We start from the raw sequence: 16,106 nt of genomic DNA on the forward strand, positions 1-16,106 counted from the left end.
GTGTGTCAGGGGAAAGACGTGCAACTCAGCCAAATGGAGGTCTGGCCGTCTCTGATCATCTTCACTATGTTTGATGGTTTTTTGCCTTAATGTCAGATGCAGGATACATACCTTCCAGTATGTAGATTAATGAGATATATTATGGATATCCTAGTCTATTTATATTGCGTCTGTATGCCTATTTCTGTGTTGTGTGTCTTGACACAATGTATTTTGCATTTGGAGGGGAAGGGTGTTTATGTTGTTGCTGTGCTCGGTCTAACATGAAGAATGTGTTGCTGATTTTGTTTTTAAATCAGGACGGCATCTTAAAGCTACCTGGGTGCAGTCAAAGAAATCAAGAAACCGGAGATAAGTTCAAGCAGGGGTAACGAGCGGTCGTGAATAATCGAGTAACAGAGACAGCAGGGTGTCGGAGGAATCATGTGTAGTTGGTCACTCATCTGCATCACCACATCTTGTTGACAGGTGTCCAGGATTTGATCAGCACAGCTGAAACGGATCAGCTTGTTTGGGTGTTTGTTTTCCACAGGGTAAAAAATAAGAATAACAGTGTGGTTGTTTTAAAAGGTAAGGGCGAGTTTCTGCAGGTCAGTAACTGAGCTCATCTGAAGACACCACCGCTTGGTGCAACAGGAGCCTGTGTGTGAGCTGCTAAGCCACCTTGCAGACTTTCCATCGGGTTAAATGGGAATCCAGGATTTCTACTGCAGGAAATGAAAGATTCCCATATGCACTGGCCTTTTACTTTAAACACCTTCTCCGTTTTTGTGGCTTCTTGTTCTGTTATAAGCTACAAAAACATTAATATTTAATTGCCATACAAACACGATACTGTAGCAATTGTTTCTTAATAACAAAATTATTCAATTAAGTGATTGCTGACATTCTTTTTAAATATTGAAAAGAAAACAACTGAGAGTGTTTTCTTTCACCACTTTGTGTACAGTTTATTTTTATATCATTCTGGTGGACGGTCGGGAAAATGAATCGTGTGTTGACGATATAGCTATAATCATGATCACTGTTTGTACATAATGTAATAATGTACTGTAAATTAAAATTTTATCCAAGTCATAATGATTGACAAATAGCCACTTAAAAACGAACCACTGGGGTACAGCGAGCCACATTGTCACATTTTAATTCTTTGATTACTCGTGAGAACGTTCTGTCATGATTTTTAATTGTGCACACTTATTATTAACGTCAAATCAATTTGTACCAGCACTTTATTTCATCAGGTTTGAAGGCAGACTGTGTGTTTCAGGTAGTGTTCAGTCTGTGCTGGTTTGGTCATAGGCAATCAATGAACTATATCCCACTGGGCCAAATCTTAAACCCCGGGCATAATAAACAAATTCATTAGAGATTAGGTTTGTTTGACCAATAAAGTCCAATCAAATCTGATTTCAGAACATTTGATCGATTCAGATATGTGTCCTTATCTAACACGACCATTTCCAGCACTACCACCTCCTCTGTTTCTTAGTAACTTTAAGCACTATCTAGCCTGATAGCCTAAATGTCCGTCCCAAGGTGGCCTACTTAGCTGGTTTCCATTGGTGTTGCTGTCAGGTAATCTTACTGCAGACTGACTTTATTAAAAAAAAAAGAATAAATAAAATAAATATCCGGACTTGGATCTCAAGTGTTTGTCCATCAGTAAGAAAGATCACCCAAAAAATACATGAAATGATTGTAATATTTGTAAATGAAGTTGCTGTAATGTGTAAATGTGTCTGAGTTATTTTTTATTATATTATTTTTATGAAAGTTTTACTTCTTGACAGAGCTGAGGTGTCATTTTGTGAATAAATGCATTTAATAAGCAAAATCTATATATAAAACAAACCTATAGTATACCAGTATATTTTTCTTTTATTTCACTGTTCAGTACTGTAAAGTGTGTTAAAATACAAATAAAGCAAGATTTTTATAACAAAACAACCAGTGCTGTTTGCTGCACCCTGCTTAAATTGCTGGCCAAACATTTGGTGTTAGATTCACTGTCTCCATATCATGAATGTATAAAATATACGTATTTTTTTTAGTTCATTGAGTTTTTATTTCCAACTCCTTTGTTCCATCAGCTATTGAACTGCTTAACTCTGAGCCGGGAGGGGTGGCGAAATAACAGCGAAGTATCATCGGCTTTAAGCATGTGCCATTTTTGGAGGGCTGCTGCTCATCCTCTACCCTTCATTTAGGATGTGTTCGGCATGTTGATAGTGACACACATTGTGTGATTGTGTGATTGTATAAATGGATTGTTTGCTTGGTTGTTTTTATGAGCGAGTTATTCTGTGTGGTAAGCTACAAATTAATTGCCCCATGGGGACCAATAAAGTTTTCTGATTTAAAGCTAATTTAGAACTGAATAACATACAGGACTTTTACACATTTGCCACATTTAATTTTAACCATTTTTCAAACCATTTCAAGATGAGGTTTTGTGATTTACCAGCACCTCCTGGTAACAGCCACTCACAAATGAACAACATAAGCTAAAACTGATTATTTAACTTGCTTGTCTCATAACAGTACATCTTATTGCTGTGGTTCTCAAACTTTTCTAACAACAGGGCTGGGTAATCTGGCTTCAAATCAATATCACCATAAATTGAGCAATTCACCCCAATAAAGGTGAATGGACGATAGCTGCTCGTGAAGCCGTAAACCCGTAAAGGGAGCGGTGGAGGCAGAGGTGTGGACTCGAGTCACATGACTTGGACTCAAGTCAGACTCAAGTCATCATCTTAATGACTTCTGACTAGACTTGATAAAACCTATAAAGACTTACGAGTTGACTCGGACTTGAACACCAATGACTTGCAACTTGAATCGACTTGCATCTGTCGACTTGATGATGACTTGAGCATATTTGATACTTTAGTACAAAAGTGGCACGACATGGACAAAAATCTTGAATCATTCTTGGTTCTGGGTGTGATCTTGTACTGCTAAATGCAGCAGCACTTTGTTTATAATCAGTTTCTGTTTCTGCTTGTTTGAGCAAATAAATGAAGCTTTAGGAAGCTTTTTTTCTGGAATTTATTTATAATCAATGTCATTAAATTTAAGTTGGACAGATGACTTGGGCCTAGTCCACACGTAGCCGGGGTTTTTTAAAAACGAATATCCGTCCCTCCAAAAACTCGCATCCACACCACCACGTTTTAAAAACAAACTCTGTCCACACGTACCCGGATAAATACGTTGTTAAGGACATGCCAGACCTGTAGGCGACAGTACTTCCCCCGTTCTTAACCTCGTCCTTCGTCTGTGGTCTTCCGCAAGGAGCAGTAATTCCGCTTGCAAAAACAAACAAGCAAAAAGCGCTTGGACAACTGATGGATCGGGTAGTGACAGAGCGCAGCTCTGAAGGCTTCCATGCTGTCGGCTAGTGTAAACACAGGTCGCACACGTGATGTCAGCATTTTTTGTCGCGGAAAGTGACGTTGCGGACCTTAAAACTCCGGTTTTGTCCGTCCACACGCAGACACCCAAAACGGAGAAAACGCAGATCTTCACTTTGGCCGGAGTTTTAAAAAAGATCCGTTTTCGTGTGAAAAAAACTCCGTTTTCGTGTGGATGACAGGCCAAAACGCAGAAAAATATCTACGTTTTGGCAGATCCCCGGCTACGTGTGGACAGGGCCTTGATCATGACTAGAAAATTCAAAGTCAAGAACTTGTACTTGACTTGGACTCCCACATCATTGACTTTGGACTTGACTTGGACTTGATTGTCTTTGACTTGGACTGGAAAGACTTGTGACTTACTTGTGACTTGCAAAGCAGTGACTTGGTCACACCTCTGGGTGGAAGTGGCAGATTTGGTCGAGGAGAGCCCTGTTCCCACAAAATCTTTCAACAACCACTGGCAACATTTTGGACTCGCTTCCACCTGCCGTTGCCGGCTGTCCTCGTCTGCTAATCATCCTCTGTTTCCTCACCGTTTTTCCCTTGTTACAGACTCCAATTCGCAGCACAGCATCTTAAAGGAACATGAACATTGACAACCTACACACATCTTTTCAATTTTTTCAAGTACATAATATATTCACATGGGCAAGATGACGTCTGAAGAAATCACATTTCAGTATCACAACATTTTTGGTATATCGTCCATCTCTATGCTGTATTTAGATTTCTGGAAATAAAGACCCCCGGTAGTTCTTGCTGACCCACAGTGGGGTCCTGACCACAACGTTGGAAAGCACTGCCTTATTGTATTCTAACTATTTCAGTTTGTTTCAGAGCACTTCTCTGCATTCCCCCTAAAACGCAATTTTTATGAATCATGGATTTGATTAACTGGTCATTCAATGCGATCAACAAGATTTTTTCAACAATGAGAACGAAGCAGGGGGCTTCTGCTTATCCACAGGGGATGCACCCAGTGGGGTATATATTGGATTTCTGGAAGGAGTGGAATATTATACGCCTCTCCCAGCTGTCCATGGAGGACACTAAAGACGTGTGGATTTTTGGGCTGATGATTACTGGACTTCTGCTGTTTGGAGCGGGAGGATTTCTGGTACTCTGGAAAACTGGGAAGACGGGAGCGATTGAAGGGCAACCCGTACCTATGGAAAGTCTCAGTGAAACTGCTCAGACTAGGACGTTACTCGAGGTGAATGGTAAGCTAGAGGTTCTAGCTGCGATACTGATATTAGTGCGCAAAATGGATGTGATCTTGGAGAAAGTCAATGCACGGCGTGGGCAAGTTTAAACCCAAAAATTGGATTCACTGAGGGACTGGAATGATCAGTTAAAGACTGAAGGGCAGAGAGAAAATTATCTCTGCCTGACCTAAACAATTCTTCCTATCTGAATCTGGTGCCCTGGTAGCCTTGAGCTGCGAGAAGACAAATCCCCCAAGAAAGAATACAGACAGATGCTGTGAAAACCCAACCTACCCCCCTGCCTTTGGATTGGTGGACTTAGCCTGGCGAGGACATCAACTTAAGGAGTCAATGTACTCTTCACTCTCCCTCGATCTCCCTCCCACCTATGATTCAACAGTGTATGAGCATCTCTGAAGATGGCTGCTCTCTCTGGGGAGAACAGGTTCCCAGCACCCCCCTGCTTTCCAATTGGAGTCTCATGTTGTGAACTGTTGGCGTTCGTGCTTATATGTTTGAGGTGTTTTTTTTGCATAGCAAAGCTACACCCCGAAGGGAGTAACTCGACGAGGTGTAGCCCCAACCCCACCCCCCCACACACACACACACATTTATCCTCAGGTAACCCTTTTCTATCTAACTGAAATGAGCGCCTTGAATGGCAACCCTCGTGGTCTGCTGTATCTGTTTTGTTCTATGTTTTGTGTGTGTGACCTTGGTCGGGCTGTACTGCGGAGTAAAATTTCTGTGCTTCGGGACACTGGGGCACTGACAACAAAGCTGATTCTGATTCAATTAAGAGAACTTTATTGAAAATCCAAACACTTTCAAAACCTTACATATAAACTTTGGGTATTTTTTTTTAAGATTTCAAGAACACTAACATGCATTTTAAAACTCCTACACCCAAACTAAAATCTTGCAGCTTTTGACCATGCTTTATTGTTATTGATACATGAAAAACGCCCCACAGCGTGAACAAAACTAGCCGAGATGTTCTCGGCTGTTTCCTGGATGCTAAACCAAAAGCAGTCCTTCCCTTCCATGAGCCAAGAATGGTGAGTCTATGAATGTTAAGTGACAGTGTGATGTAGAGCTTTTCAAATCCTAGTTTTATCATATTTTACCGTATACTTTCTCTCAGAAGCCAATGCAGGATAGGTGTAGGAGAGTATTTTCATGTCTTGTCTGCATGAAAAACTCAGAGTGACTGATACTATGTATAAATAAAGAATGTTATTTTTAGTACAGCTGGACTCCACATTTTATGGGGCTTTTCCTCAGAACAAAACCGTCTAATTAAGGGTTATTACAACACTTTTCTGTAAACAAAAATGTAGATTTTTAATACATCCCTCTGTCTAAACCAATGACTATCGTTTCCACAGAACTAAGTTTATTATAAGGGGAAAATATACTTACCCAGGCTCACTGGCACGAGATGGCTGAATCCTCTTGTACAGATAGGTGTGATGACGCTCACTTCTTTCTACCAATCACAAGAAAGAAAACTATGTGTCGCCCAATCAACGTAATAAACGGCATTGCGCACGCGCCTCAATCTATGCGGAACTAGGTAAAACCGTCCGTGTAATGATTAGCTATTAGCTCAGTCAAATATAAATAAGGATAAAACATAATTGACGTTTCGCTGTTTTGTGACTTTTAATGTTGAGGTATCGTGTATTGATTATGATGCAGTTCATGTATATGTTTGTCTGATTTGATTGATTGCTTATTATTCAAAGCGTAAGCTCGGTAGCTAACCATTATGCTAGCTTTGTAGTTAATAGTGCTTCCTTTGTGATGTCTGTGATTTGTTACTTACCAGTGCCTTTTACATGTTTGACAGATAATTTCGGTGCTGTTGTGTTGTTCTTTGTGTGAGTGTAAAGTGTACACCATGTTCTGGTACCTGCTGCTGCTTTGGGGAGGAATTTCAGCTGTGGAGGTTCAACGTCCTCGCGGCGTCCCCTTATCGAGTAAGCAGTTATAATCTGAGCAGATTTCTTTACGCTGAGTTAAATTGTGCTTTATACACCTAATTTTAGACGATGTCTATTGATTATGTTAATACTTGTCTGAATTAAGAGCGACCGTTTTATGAAGAGAACAAGCCGTTTACTTGTCTGGACGGATCCCGGACCATTCCCTTCGACAGAATAAATGATGACTACTGTGACTGCCAGGATGGGTCTGATGAGCCAGGTCTGTATATCCCACATGCTGGCAATTTCAGTGAAACTATTGGTTAATATTTTAATGAAAAAATAAATAAATAAATAACAAGATTAATATTTCTGGTTTAATTTTGTCAGAAGAAAGCAAATTTTCCCTTTTCTGAGTGTTTAAAGCTTAATGTCCAGGTACCGCTGCTTGTCCCAATGGCAACTTCCACTGCACCAATGCAGGTTTCAGACCAACATTCATCCCTTCCTCTCACGTCAATGATGGAATTTGTGGTATGACATTTTAAATCAGTTTAGATTCACTTCTAAAGGATATTGTGTTGCTTGTGTTTTAACAAGTGATGTTTTTCTTTCAGACTGCTGCGATGCTACAGATGAGTACAACAGTGGGGCTGAATGTCAGAACACCTGCAGGTGGGGATTTTTTATTTTGCTTGCATAAAATTACATAGTTAAACATTCTGATCTTGTTTATTTGTGTTTTCCAGGGAATTGTGGCGTAAAGAAAAAGAGAGCATGCAGAAGTTGGCAGAAATAGCAAAAGAAGGCTTTTTGCTTAAACAGCAACTTATCCAGGAGGCCAAAAGGGGTCTGGAGGAAAAGCAGGTGCGAATAGTAATGCACTTTTTTTGGTTTTAATGTGTACAGGTTAAAATACACAAATTTTAAAGGTAACATTCACTGAAAAAACATTTTTAAATTATTATTTCTGATTATAATCTGTCAATCTGACATTTTCATACAGGCTTAACATGAAATTAGTCTCCTACACCTATCTGCTGCATTAGCTTTTGATAGAAAATAACTCTAGAATTTCAAAAGCCTGACAGATCTATGTCACACTTGTCACTTAACATTCATGGAGTCACCTATCTTGACTCATGACAGGGAAGGCCGGTGTTGGTTTAGTGTCCAGGAAACAGGAGGGAATTTCTCTACTATTAGAAGCTAATTTTTAGCAACTTCACCACACCGCAGAACTCCTCCAAACTCTTGTTATTTGTGAGGATAAAACATCCATGTTGCAGAGCAAGCAGTCAGTGGTAGAGTCATGTTGCTGTTATCCAGTCTGAGGCGAAAAGTTCCAATATCAGGAAATAAGACTCCACATCGTGCCGTATTCAGCTCACCTCTGATCTGGCTCACTTCTGCTTTCTGAAACAGGGGCGTTGGAGCTTTTTTTCCCCGGAGTACGACTTACAAGCAGTGCTGGGCATCTTAAATTAAAAAAAGTGTTTAGTTATAATTACAAAAAACTTTTTCTAAAAAGTAATTCAGTTAGTAACTAAGTTACCACATTTTAAAATTAATTAACAACATAGCAAAGTAACTGTGACGTTATTTTTATGTTCTATAACATCAAAGATTTTTATAACTTAATGATTCTTACTATCTAGAATGATCATTTCAGATATCTGAAATGATCATTCAGTAAAAAATGTTCTTATGGATATCTGGGATGTTTTATTTCTAATAGGAACAATGGAAATATAGATATCTGGAATAAATATTTAGCCTGCCTAATAAATGGTTAAAAAGACCACCTTAGGTTTTTAGGGATTCTGAGATATCTCTCACTTAATTCCTATTAGTGCAGTTGTTATTATGGATATCCTTAATTATACTTTCTACTAGTAACAACAGAGCTGATAATGTCTTCATTTGCAATCTTGACTAATAACAATACGATTAGTACTTCGGATGGGGGGTGTGGGTACTAAGGCATTTAGTTTCACTGGTGTGGCTGTCAGAAAGCCAGACAGCGCTGCTGCGCATCATTCAACCACATTTTAGTAACCCGCCACTTTACATGCCAGTAACAGCAACGTCCGTTATACCTTAATGCCATTACACTTTACACTGCGTACAAGGCATTCATTCCTACTAGAGACCGCTGCAAATATATTAAAATATGAGTAAAGTTGATCCTTAATGATTTGGGATTTTTCCAAAGATAGTTGCAGTCTTACATGCTTTTGCACACTAGAGAAACACTAGAGTTACTAAGGGTGAAATGGTTAGTTATTGGTGCCACAGTTTGGTCAAATTGAAACAATTGTATACCTATGAACTTCGTTGTGCTTATGTTCACAACATTTTCTCTTTTCTTTAAATCAAAATGGTAACAAAAAGGTAGAAAATTGAAATCTGGGAGTTGATTAAATAATGTCAGGTTAAAAAGGTCGTTTTACTTTAACTCAACAGACCAAACTTGGTGAAGTCCAGAACAGCAAAAAGGATCTGGAAACTAACGTGGAAGCTCTGAGGACAGCTAAAGAGGCGGCAGAGCAGCCAGAGAAGGAAGCTAAAGAGCGCCACCTGAAGGCTTGGGAAGGTGAAAAATGAAATGAAAGTGTACCACCCTCTACTGCTTGTAACGGATACTGCACCACCTTAGCGTTATCCCAACAAGATCCTCCATAAGTAGCTGCTACCCCACACAGCCAGCGTTCTCTTGTTACAGTCACTGAGCGTATGTTGATTTTGGTTTGTATTTTTTTAAATTATTTTTTATTTCATTTATTTGTTTCTTTTCAGAGCAAAACGCTGCCATTCGCATGGAGAAGGACAAAGTTAGAATGGCTGAAGTGTTTATTGAGTTGGATGCTGATGGAGACGGCTTGTGAGTAGTTTTTCTTTTAGGGAAGGGAAATATTCAGCAGAATAAAGACAAGACTTCTATTCAGTTTTAATTCAAACGCGCTCTCTTAATAAATCCACAATCCTTCCTGTGGAATAAAACTCCTTCAATGTTACCCATTTCTGAGTAACTCCTGCATAGGGTCGGGCATCGTTTGATTTTGAATGATTCCGATTCCAATTCCTCATTTCGATTCCGGTTCTTTCAAGACAGGACATGTTTTACATGAGCCAGCTAACCACAGGTCCTACTTGATGAAATCTTAACTTCAACATGAATTTTTATTCTATGAACAACATCACCTTTATTTAGACAAAAACATGTTTTGGAGAAAAAAGAAAGACTTGCAGCACAACCAGTGTGTTTGTTTCTGACCACAAACAAAGTCTGGAAGAAGCCTCTGGGATGAGAGGCTAATGGGCCATTCCCATCTGTACCGGGTCGGCCCGGGCCGGGTAGCGTAGGTTGTTTACATATCTGGGTGGCCTGGTATTTTTCCGGGCCAACCAAGGCTCATTCTCAGTCCTCTTCTCGAGGGGGTCTGCTTCAGGCCGACCAGGGCCAACACACCCACTGCTGACAGCAAATTCACACCTTCCATTAGAGCAAGCCTCTGATTGGTGGGTAGAATCAGCCCACATGGGCTTAAGACCAGGATGTGTGGAATCAACCGGGCCAGGCTGGGGCCGACTGGGGCTACCCGGCCCGGGCCGACCCGGTACAGATGGGAATGGCCCATTAGTGTCTCCAACATATCCAGAAACGTCCAGCAGTTTTCAGCTGAAACTCTCAGGATGATCACGTCCAGGACGACTGAGAACTACACCTCCATGCTGCAGCAGCATTCAGTCAGAACAGGAAGTGAAGCTTAAATGTAGCTGCTGTCAGTAACAATCTAACAGATTTAAACATTAAAACTCAACAGAAACAGTTCAGAATGGAAATGAAACGTTGTGTGTGATTTATTATTATTATAATTATTTATTGTGGCAGAAGCTGGTGTGGTCCACCACAGAGAAGCTGCTCTAGCATGATGACTTTAATTATTCTACAGGTTATTGTTCAGCCTTCTGACGCTCACACACACACACACACACACACGAGTGTTGGTGAGCGGCTGCGTCCGACTGCTGACGCTCGGTGTGTGTTTTTATTTCTGCAGTGAGACAAACTCACCTCACACCGTCCAGAGTTTGTTCTTTAAAGCTTCTATTAAATCCACCGTGTTGACGTATTTAACAAGTTTCCTCTACGCTGCAGGAGTTAAGGGGGGGGGGGGGGGGGGGGGGGGACTCGTGCTGCACAGACAGCTGGTGTGATCAGCTCTGAAAAGCGTTGGTCACAATTTGCAGATCACGTTTATTTTTCAGGGAGATCGGCTGCGGATTCCTCTTCCAGTCAGCATTCTAGGAATCAAAATAAAAAACTTTGAACGATTCCGGGAAAAATGAACAGTTGGTCCCGGTTCCAATCGATGCCCAACCCTACTCCTGCATAACCTAAATGTTTTAGTAGTCATGTGGTTTCAGGGCTTTTCTGATCAGCTGTGTTTTATCGTCACTCGGTTTAGTGTTGTTGATTTATTCACCAGTTGATTCAAAAGCATTTTCTGTGTTTTGATGTGTGTCTCTTTGTTACAGCGTCTCTGTAGCTGAGCTGCTGTCTCATTCTGAGATGGACCCAGATAGTTCTGATGGTTCTTTCACAGAAGCGGAGGCTCAGGTACATATATTTATTTTTCTAAAATACAGTCAGTAATGTGCGAACATTAATTCCAATAATTTCAAAAGCTGCAACAGATCTCGAGGAGATGAAAATGTTTTCTTTTACTCCAACAGGAACTGTTGGGCGGAGTGGACAAAGTCAACACAGCAGCGTTTGAGACCATTTGGAGTAAGATCAGAGAGAAATATGTGTCTGAGGTGAGAACCCAAACTCCTTCTGTTCAGATATTTGAAAATCCAAACGGTTTTTCTAAATGATGCGACTGCTGTTGTCAGTCGAACACAGACGGCCCAGCACCAGTGGAAACTCCTCAGGAGGAAGTCAGAGAGCCGGTCTCTGACAACGACTCCGAACCTTACCCTGATGATGACATCCCAGAGGAGGAAGACGAGGATGAAGATGAGGACGAAGATGAAGACATGGATGACGGGGATTACAAAGTAAGCCTTTTTAATTAATTAATGACATGTATCAGTTATGATGTTTGAAGAGAAACATCTGATTTGTGCTTCGGTTTCAGTCCCCTCCTGTGACTCGGACTGATGAAAAGAAGGATGACAGTGAAGAGGGGGCGATGCCACCGTATGACCAAGAAACACAAAATCTTATTGATGGTGTGTTTTTATTACCAGTCCTGGACAACCAAGTCACATTAACCCTCCCACTGTCCTAATGGGTGTGACCCCGCGAGGAAAGTTGACCATTGAGCAGGGTTGATGGTTTATCCCTTGGGTCCATGTGGCAGGGGTGAGGTGGTGCTCACTCCTCACCCCTGCCACATGGACCTCAAGGGATAGACCATCAATCCTGCTTAATGGTCAACTTTCCTGGCGAGGTCACTCATAAAGACAGTGGGAGGGTTGAGGAACAACAAAATACCACACATGGGTTTTATTATTTTTTAATGATCAGATTTAAAACATTCATTCTATTCTGTAACAGATGAATTGTAGTTAATTTATTGGTCTAGCAGGTGTGTTGCTTTTATGACTCGGCTTCAGATTTAACAATCTACAAGCTGGCTTTGATTATATTTTAGAATGTCTGCCTATATTTACCAAGAGTCTGTTTTCCTCAGCTGCTCAGAAAGCCAGAAATGAGTTTGAAGAAGCTGAGAGAGCTCTACGAGAGGTGGATGATCAGATCAGGTGAGGGACATAAAACTTTTCAACCACTGTTGATGCTTTCTGTGCTCGGTCAGCCTGTATCAATAATGTAATAACAGTAATGACATGGGTTTTGTCTTTAGGAACCTGGAGAAGGAAATCTCCTTTGACTTTGGACCCAGTTCTGAGTTTGCCTACCTCTACAGCCAGTGTTATGAGCTGACTACTGGAGAGTATGTGTGCATTGTGATGTCTGTAAAATGTTCTGTAAAAATCAGTGAGAAAGCTGAGTTGTTTGTTTGGCCACAGGTATGTCTACAGACTTTGTCCGTTCAACAGAGTGTCCCAGAAACCCAAGTATGGTGGATCGGAAACTAATTTAGGGTGAGGATGCCAGACCCTGCCTTCTGTTTAGGCGACAAAACTGATTCATCTTGTATTTATTCTTTTTTTCTTCTCTTTTACCAGAACATGGGGGAAATGGGCAGGTCCTGAAGGTAACGTCTACTCTGTAATGAAGTATGAACAGGGAACAGGCTGTTGGCAAGGCCCCAACAGGTCCACCACTGTGAGTCTCATTCATAAACGCAACACTGATTTATCAGGGTAGCCGCGGGTCCTTAAGTCTTAAATTTGCTTTTCCAAATTTAAGGCCTTAAAAATCCTTAAAAATGACAAATAATCATTAAATCCAGTTTCCAAAGGTCTTAAAATGACCAAAGACCCAATAAACCAAATTATTTTATTTCTATAAAATTTTCGTGAATTTCTAGTTAGTGTTCAGCTTTTTTTTTGTGCATAATGTTGGCGTAAGCGGAACCGTACACATTCAGTTGGTTGTGAAAGGGGGCTGTTTTTAGATGAGCACAGAAGCTGGTTAAGTTAGTGGGAGCTTGCACCATGGGGAAGTGCAACATTAATGGTAACTGGATGGCTAATCCCACGTTCACGACGTGGTTAGCACCGGTTCCAGGCAATAGCTGGGAATTATAGCTTAAATTTAATTTTAAAAATAGCTTAAATTTGGTCAAAGTGGCCTTAAAAAAGGTCTTAAAAAGTCTTAAATTTGGCTCCCTTAAACCTGCAGATACCCTGTTTATCCTTGTCATCTCCCGTGTTGGATAAAAGACAACCATATGCTTGTGTAATATCTTAGGTGAAGTTAACATGTGGAAAGGAAACCGTTGTGACCTCGACATCAGAGCCCAGTCGTTGCGAGTACCTGATGGAGTTCACCAGCCCCGCTGTCTGCCAGGAGGCCCCTGATCTAGAAGTGTCAGACATACATGAAGAGCTGTAGACGGCTGTGATTTGTGGGTAAGACCAGCTTTTAAAATGTCACCGTCTAGTGTGGAGGCCCAATAGCAATCCCATGTTGGGGTTTTGACCTGCGATTGTTCAGGAATGAATGTTTAGTCTTTTAGATGTTTGACCACTGATTTTATTATATGTGTAAAACAAAAGAGGGGAAACATAAGAGTTCTGTAAATGGCTTTTGCTGAGGTAGATGCACTTTAACCTGGGCAAGCTACGGTTCGATTATGTCTGTAGCTTGCTGCTGTAAAGACAAAAACAATCCAACGAGAGACCGTCTAAAGGCTCAGGACCTTGGCAGGTTTTTTTGCGTAGATTAGCGGATTAGAGTGACACTAAGAGTCTAGAATATTGAAACTTTTCACAATATTCTAATTGGGATATTGGATGTGGGGTTTTCAGAAGCTGTAAGCCGTAATCATCACAGTTATGACAAATAAAAGCTTTAAATATCTGGCTTTAACTCATTCACTGCCAGACGTTTCCTGATCAGAAAAGCCCTTCGCTGCCAGCGTTTTTCAGCTAGGATGATGTCGACGCCAAAACAAAGAGGAGACTCGCCTCTTGCATCAGGAAGAATCCGCGCGTTTCGAGCGTTATCCGTTCTTTCATAATCCGTTGTTGAATTGTGATCGGCGGAAGCTTTTCCAGTTCGCGCCTCACTTTTTTTTACAGCAGCGGCCCAAAACGATCTCCCAACACATGGATGTTCTGCTGCCTGATCATGTGACGTATGTGGATGAAGATCGGCTTTAGAGCTGAGATGTTTGTTCTCACGGTGCGGGGGCTCGTTCCGATGCCCACACAGTAAAAACATGCAAATGACGACTTTAGTCATCAATGGCAGTGAACGAGTTAATGCTCAAATACTGAAACACAATCTCCAACCTGTAGTTGAAACTTTATTAACGAAGTGTTGCATCCACGACAAGTAAAAAATACACAATACTGCTTAAAAATGAACATGTAGGGATCAAATTCCCCTGAACTGCCCTGACCTTTAATAGGAGAGACTTGAGGAAACTGTGTGTTAGCATGAGCGTGTGTGTGCTTTGTTCTACAGGTTGCTCTTGGGGGACCAGTCTTTGCAGCAACACAGAGTTTCTGCTCACTGAACCGCTTCACCTGCATTTGCATTTTTGTGTAAGTTTTATGGAAATTCCAGTTAGTGGTTATTCCTGGTGATCAACACTTCCATCTTCCACTCCTTCTGATGTGTTGACTCTAGTGTTTTATAACAGATGTAGTGTCATTCCATTGTTTTCAAATAAAGTTGTTTTCAATTGAATTTCATTGTGTGTGCTTTCATTATACACTAGATTCAGGGTATCCACGGGTCCTTAAAAAGTCTTAAAAAGTCTTAAATTTGCTTTTCCAAATTTAAAGCCTTAAAAAATCCTTAAAAATGACAAATAATCCTTAAATACAGTTTCCAAAGGTCTCATATTACCAAAGACCCAATAAACAAGATTCTTTTATTTCTATAAAATTTTTGTAAATTTCTAGTTAGTGTTCAGCAAGTTTTGTGTATGATGTTGGCGTAAGAGGAACCGTACACATTCAGTTGGTTGTGAAAGGGGGCTGTTTTTAGATGAGCACGGTAGTGGGAGTTTGCGCCATGGGGAAGTGCAACATTAATGGTAACTGGATGGCTAATCCCACGTTCGTGACATGGTTAGCACAGGTTCCAGGCAATAGCTGGAAATTATAGCTTAAATTTAATTTTAAAAACTTGCTTAAATTTGGTCCAAGTGGCCTTAAAAAAGGTCTTAAAAAGTCTTAAATTTGGCTCCCTTAAACCTGCAGATACCCTGTAGATTAGACCCTCCTTTGATTCCAAACTTATGAGATTAATAAGTGTTATTTTTTATCAAACCATCAAGCTTTGATTCTGGCTAAAGTTAGTCATCTACAGCCGTATTTTCACAACAAATAACAAACGAAGCTGTTTTATTTGTAACTTTCACTTTATTTTTTTCTGGCATGTAAAGTACAAATAATTAAACAATTCCATGAAAAAGTCTTCAAGCGTCTTCAGCTGAAATCCCAGTAATAAATATCCTAGTCTAAACTGAAAGGTTTTACTTAATTACTTTGTTCTTCGTTAAATTTGTCTTTGTTCATTTGGTCGTGTTTGGAAGTATGAGATTTTGTTGTTTGGTTCTGCCGACGTTGGCGTCGGCAGAACCGTTTGATCGTTTTCACCTTTGATTTGTTCTACCATTCCAGGAAAATGTAAGAAAAACATCGCTAAGTTACTGCTTCCCCTCTTCTAAATAAATAGGACACAAAATACAGTTGAGAAACAGAAGGACCACTCGCCCCCTTAACTACTCTAGAGGCTCACAAGAAAACCTTCCTGCAGCTGTTTACAGCTTTGAAATCGTTTTTCAGAGCTCATGTTCGGGTTTGCAAATGCACATTCCAACCAAAGTAGCGCAAATCGATGTCGCTAATGCAGCTCTTTTGCAGAATTCGATGCATATGCAAGTTTAACCCAT

The 16,106-nt window shown here is 40.5% G+C and overlaps 1 protein-coding gene across 2 annotated transcripts; it reads left to right on the forward strand.

Moving 5' to 3' along the window:
• Positions 1–6,128: 6,128 nt before the first annotated feature.
• Positions 6,129–14,893, forward strand: prkcsh (PRKCSH beta subunit of glucosidase II). Of its 2 annotated transcripts, none has more exons than XM_015948528.3 (18): positions 6,129–6,206; positions 6,483–6,612; positions 6,722–6,838; positions 6,997–7,092; positions 7,176–7,233; positions 7,308–7,425; positions 9,025–9,154; positions 9,358–9,442; positions 11,101–11,182; positions 11,299–11,382; positions 11,461–11,625; positions 11,706–11,799; positions 12,264–12,333; positions 12,435–12,524; positions 12,601–12,675; positions 12,760–12,859; positions 13,448–13,608; positions 14,669–14,893. In XM_015948528.3, the coding sequence occupies exons 2-17, from the start codon at positions 6,534–6,536 to the stop codon at positions 13,589–13,591; spliced, it is 1,587 nt and encodes a 528-aa protein (XP_015804014.1). In that variant the 5' UTR covers positions 6,129–6,206; positions 6,483–6,533; the 3' UTR covers positions 13,592–13,608; positions 14,669–14,893. The 2 variants fall into 2 exon arrangements, with proteins under 2 accessions (XP_015804014.1, XP_015804013.1); XM_015948527.3 differs by having other exon boundaries at positions 6,190–6,306.
• Positions 14,894–16,106: the final 1,213 nt, after the last annotated feature.

This window comes from Nothobranchius furzeri, chromosome 5 (assembly GCF_043380555.1).
Source record: "Nothobranchius furzeri strain GRZ-AD chromosome 5, NfurGRZ-RIMD1, whole genome shotgun sequence".
Taxonomy (NCBI): Eukaryota; Metazoa; Chordata; class Actinopteri; order Cyprinodontiformes; family Nothobranchiidae; genus Nothobranchius; species Nothobranchius furzeri.

Bases quoted from the DNA above. Each gene is read 5' to 3' on its own strand.
- prkcsh (XM_015948528.3), top strand. From the start codon at position 6,534: ATGTTCTGGTACCTGCTGCTGCTTTGGGGAGGAATTTCAGCTGTGGAG. The intron at 11,626-11,705 runs GTAAGCCTTTTT...CTTCGGTTTCAG, and splicing joins TGGATGACGGGGATTACAAA to TCCCCTCCTGTGACTCGGAC. The intron at 12,860-13,447 runs GTGAGTCTCATT...GTAATATCTTAG, and splicing joins GCCCCAACAGGTCCACCACT to GTGAAGTTAACATGTGGAAA.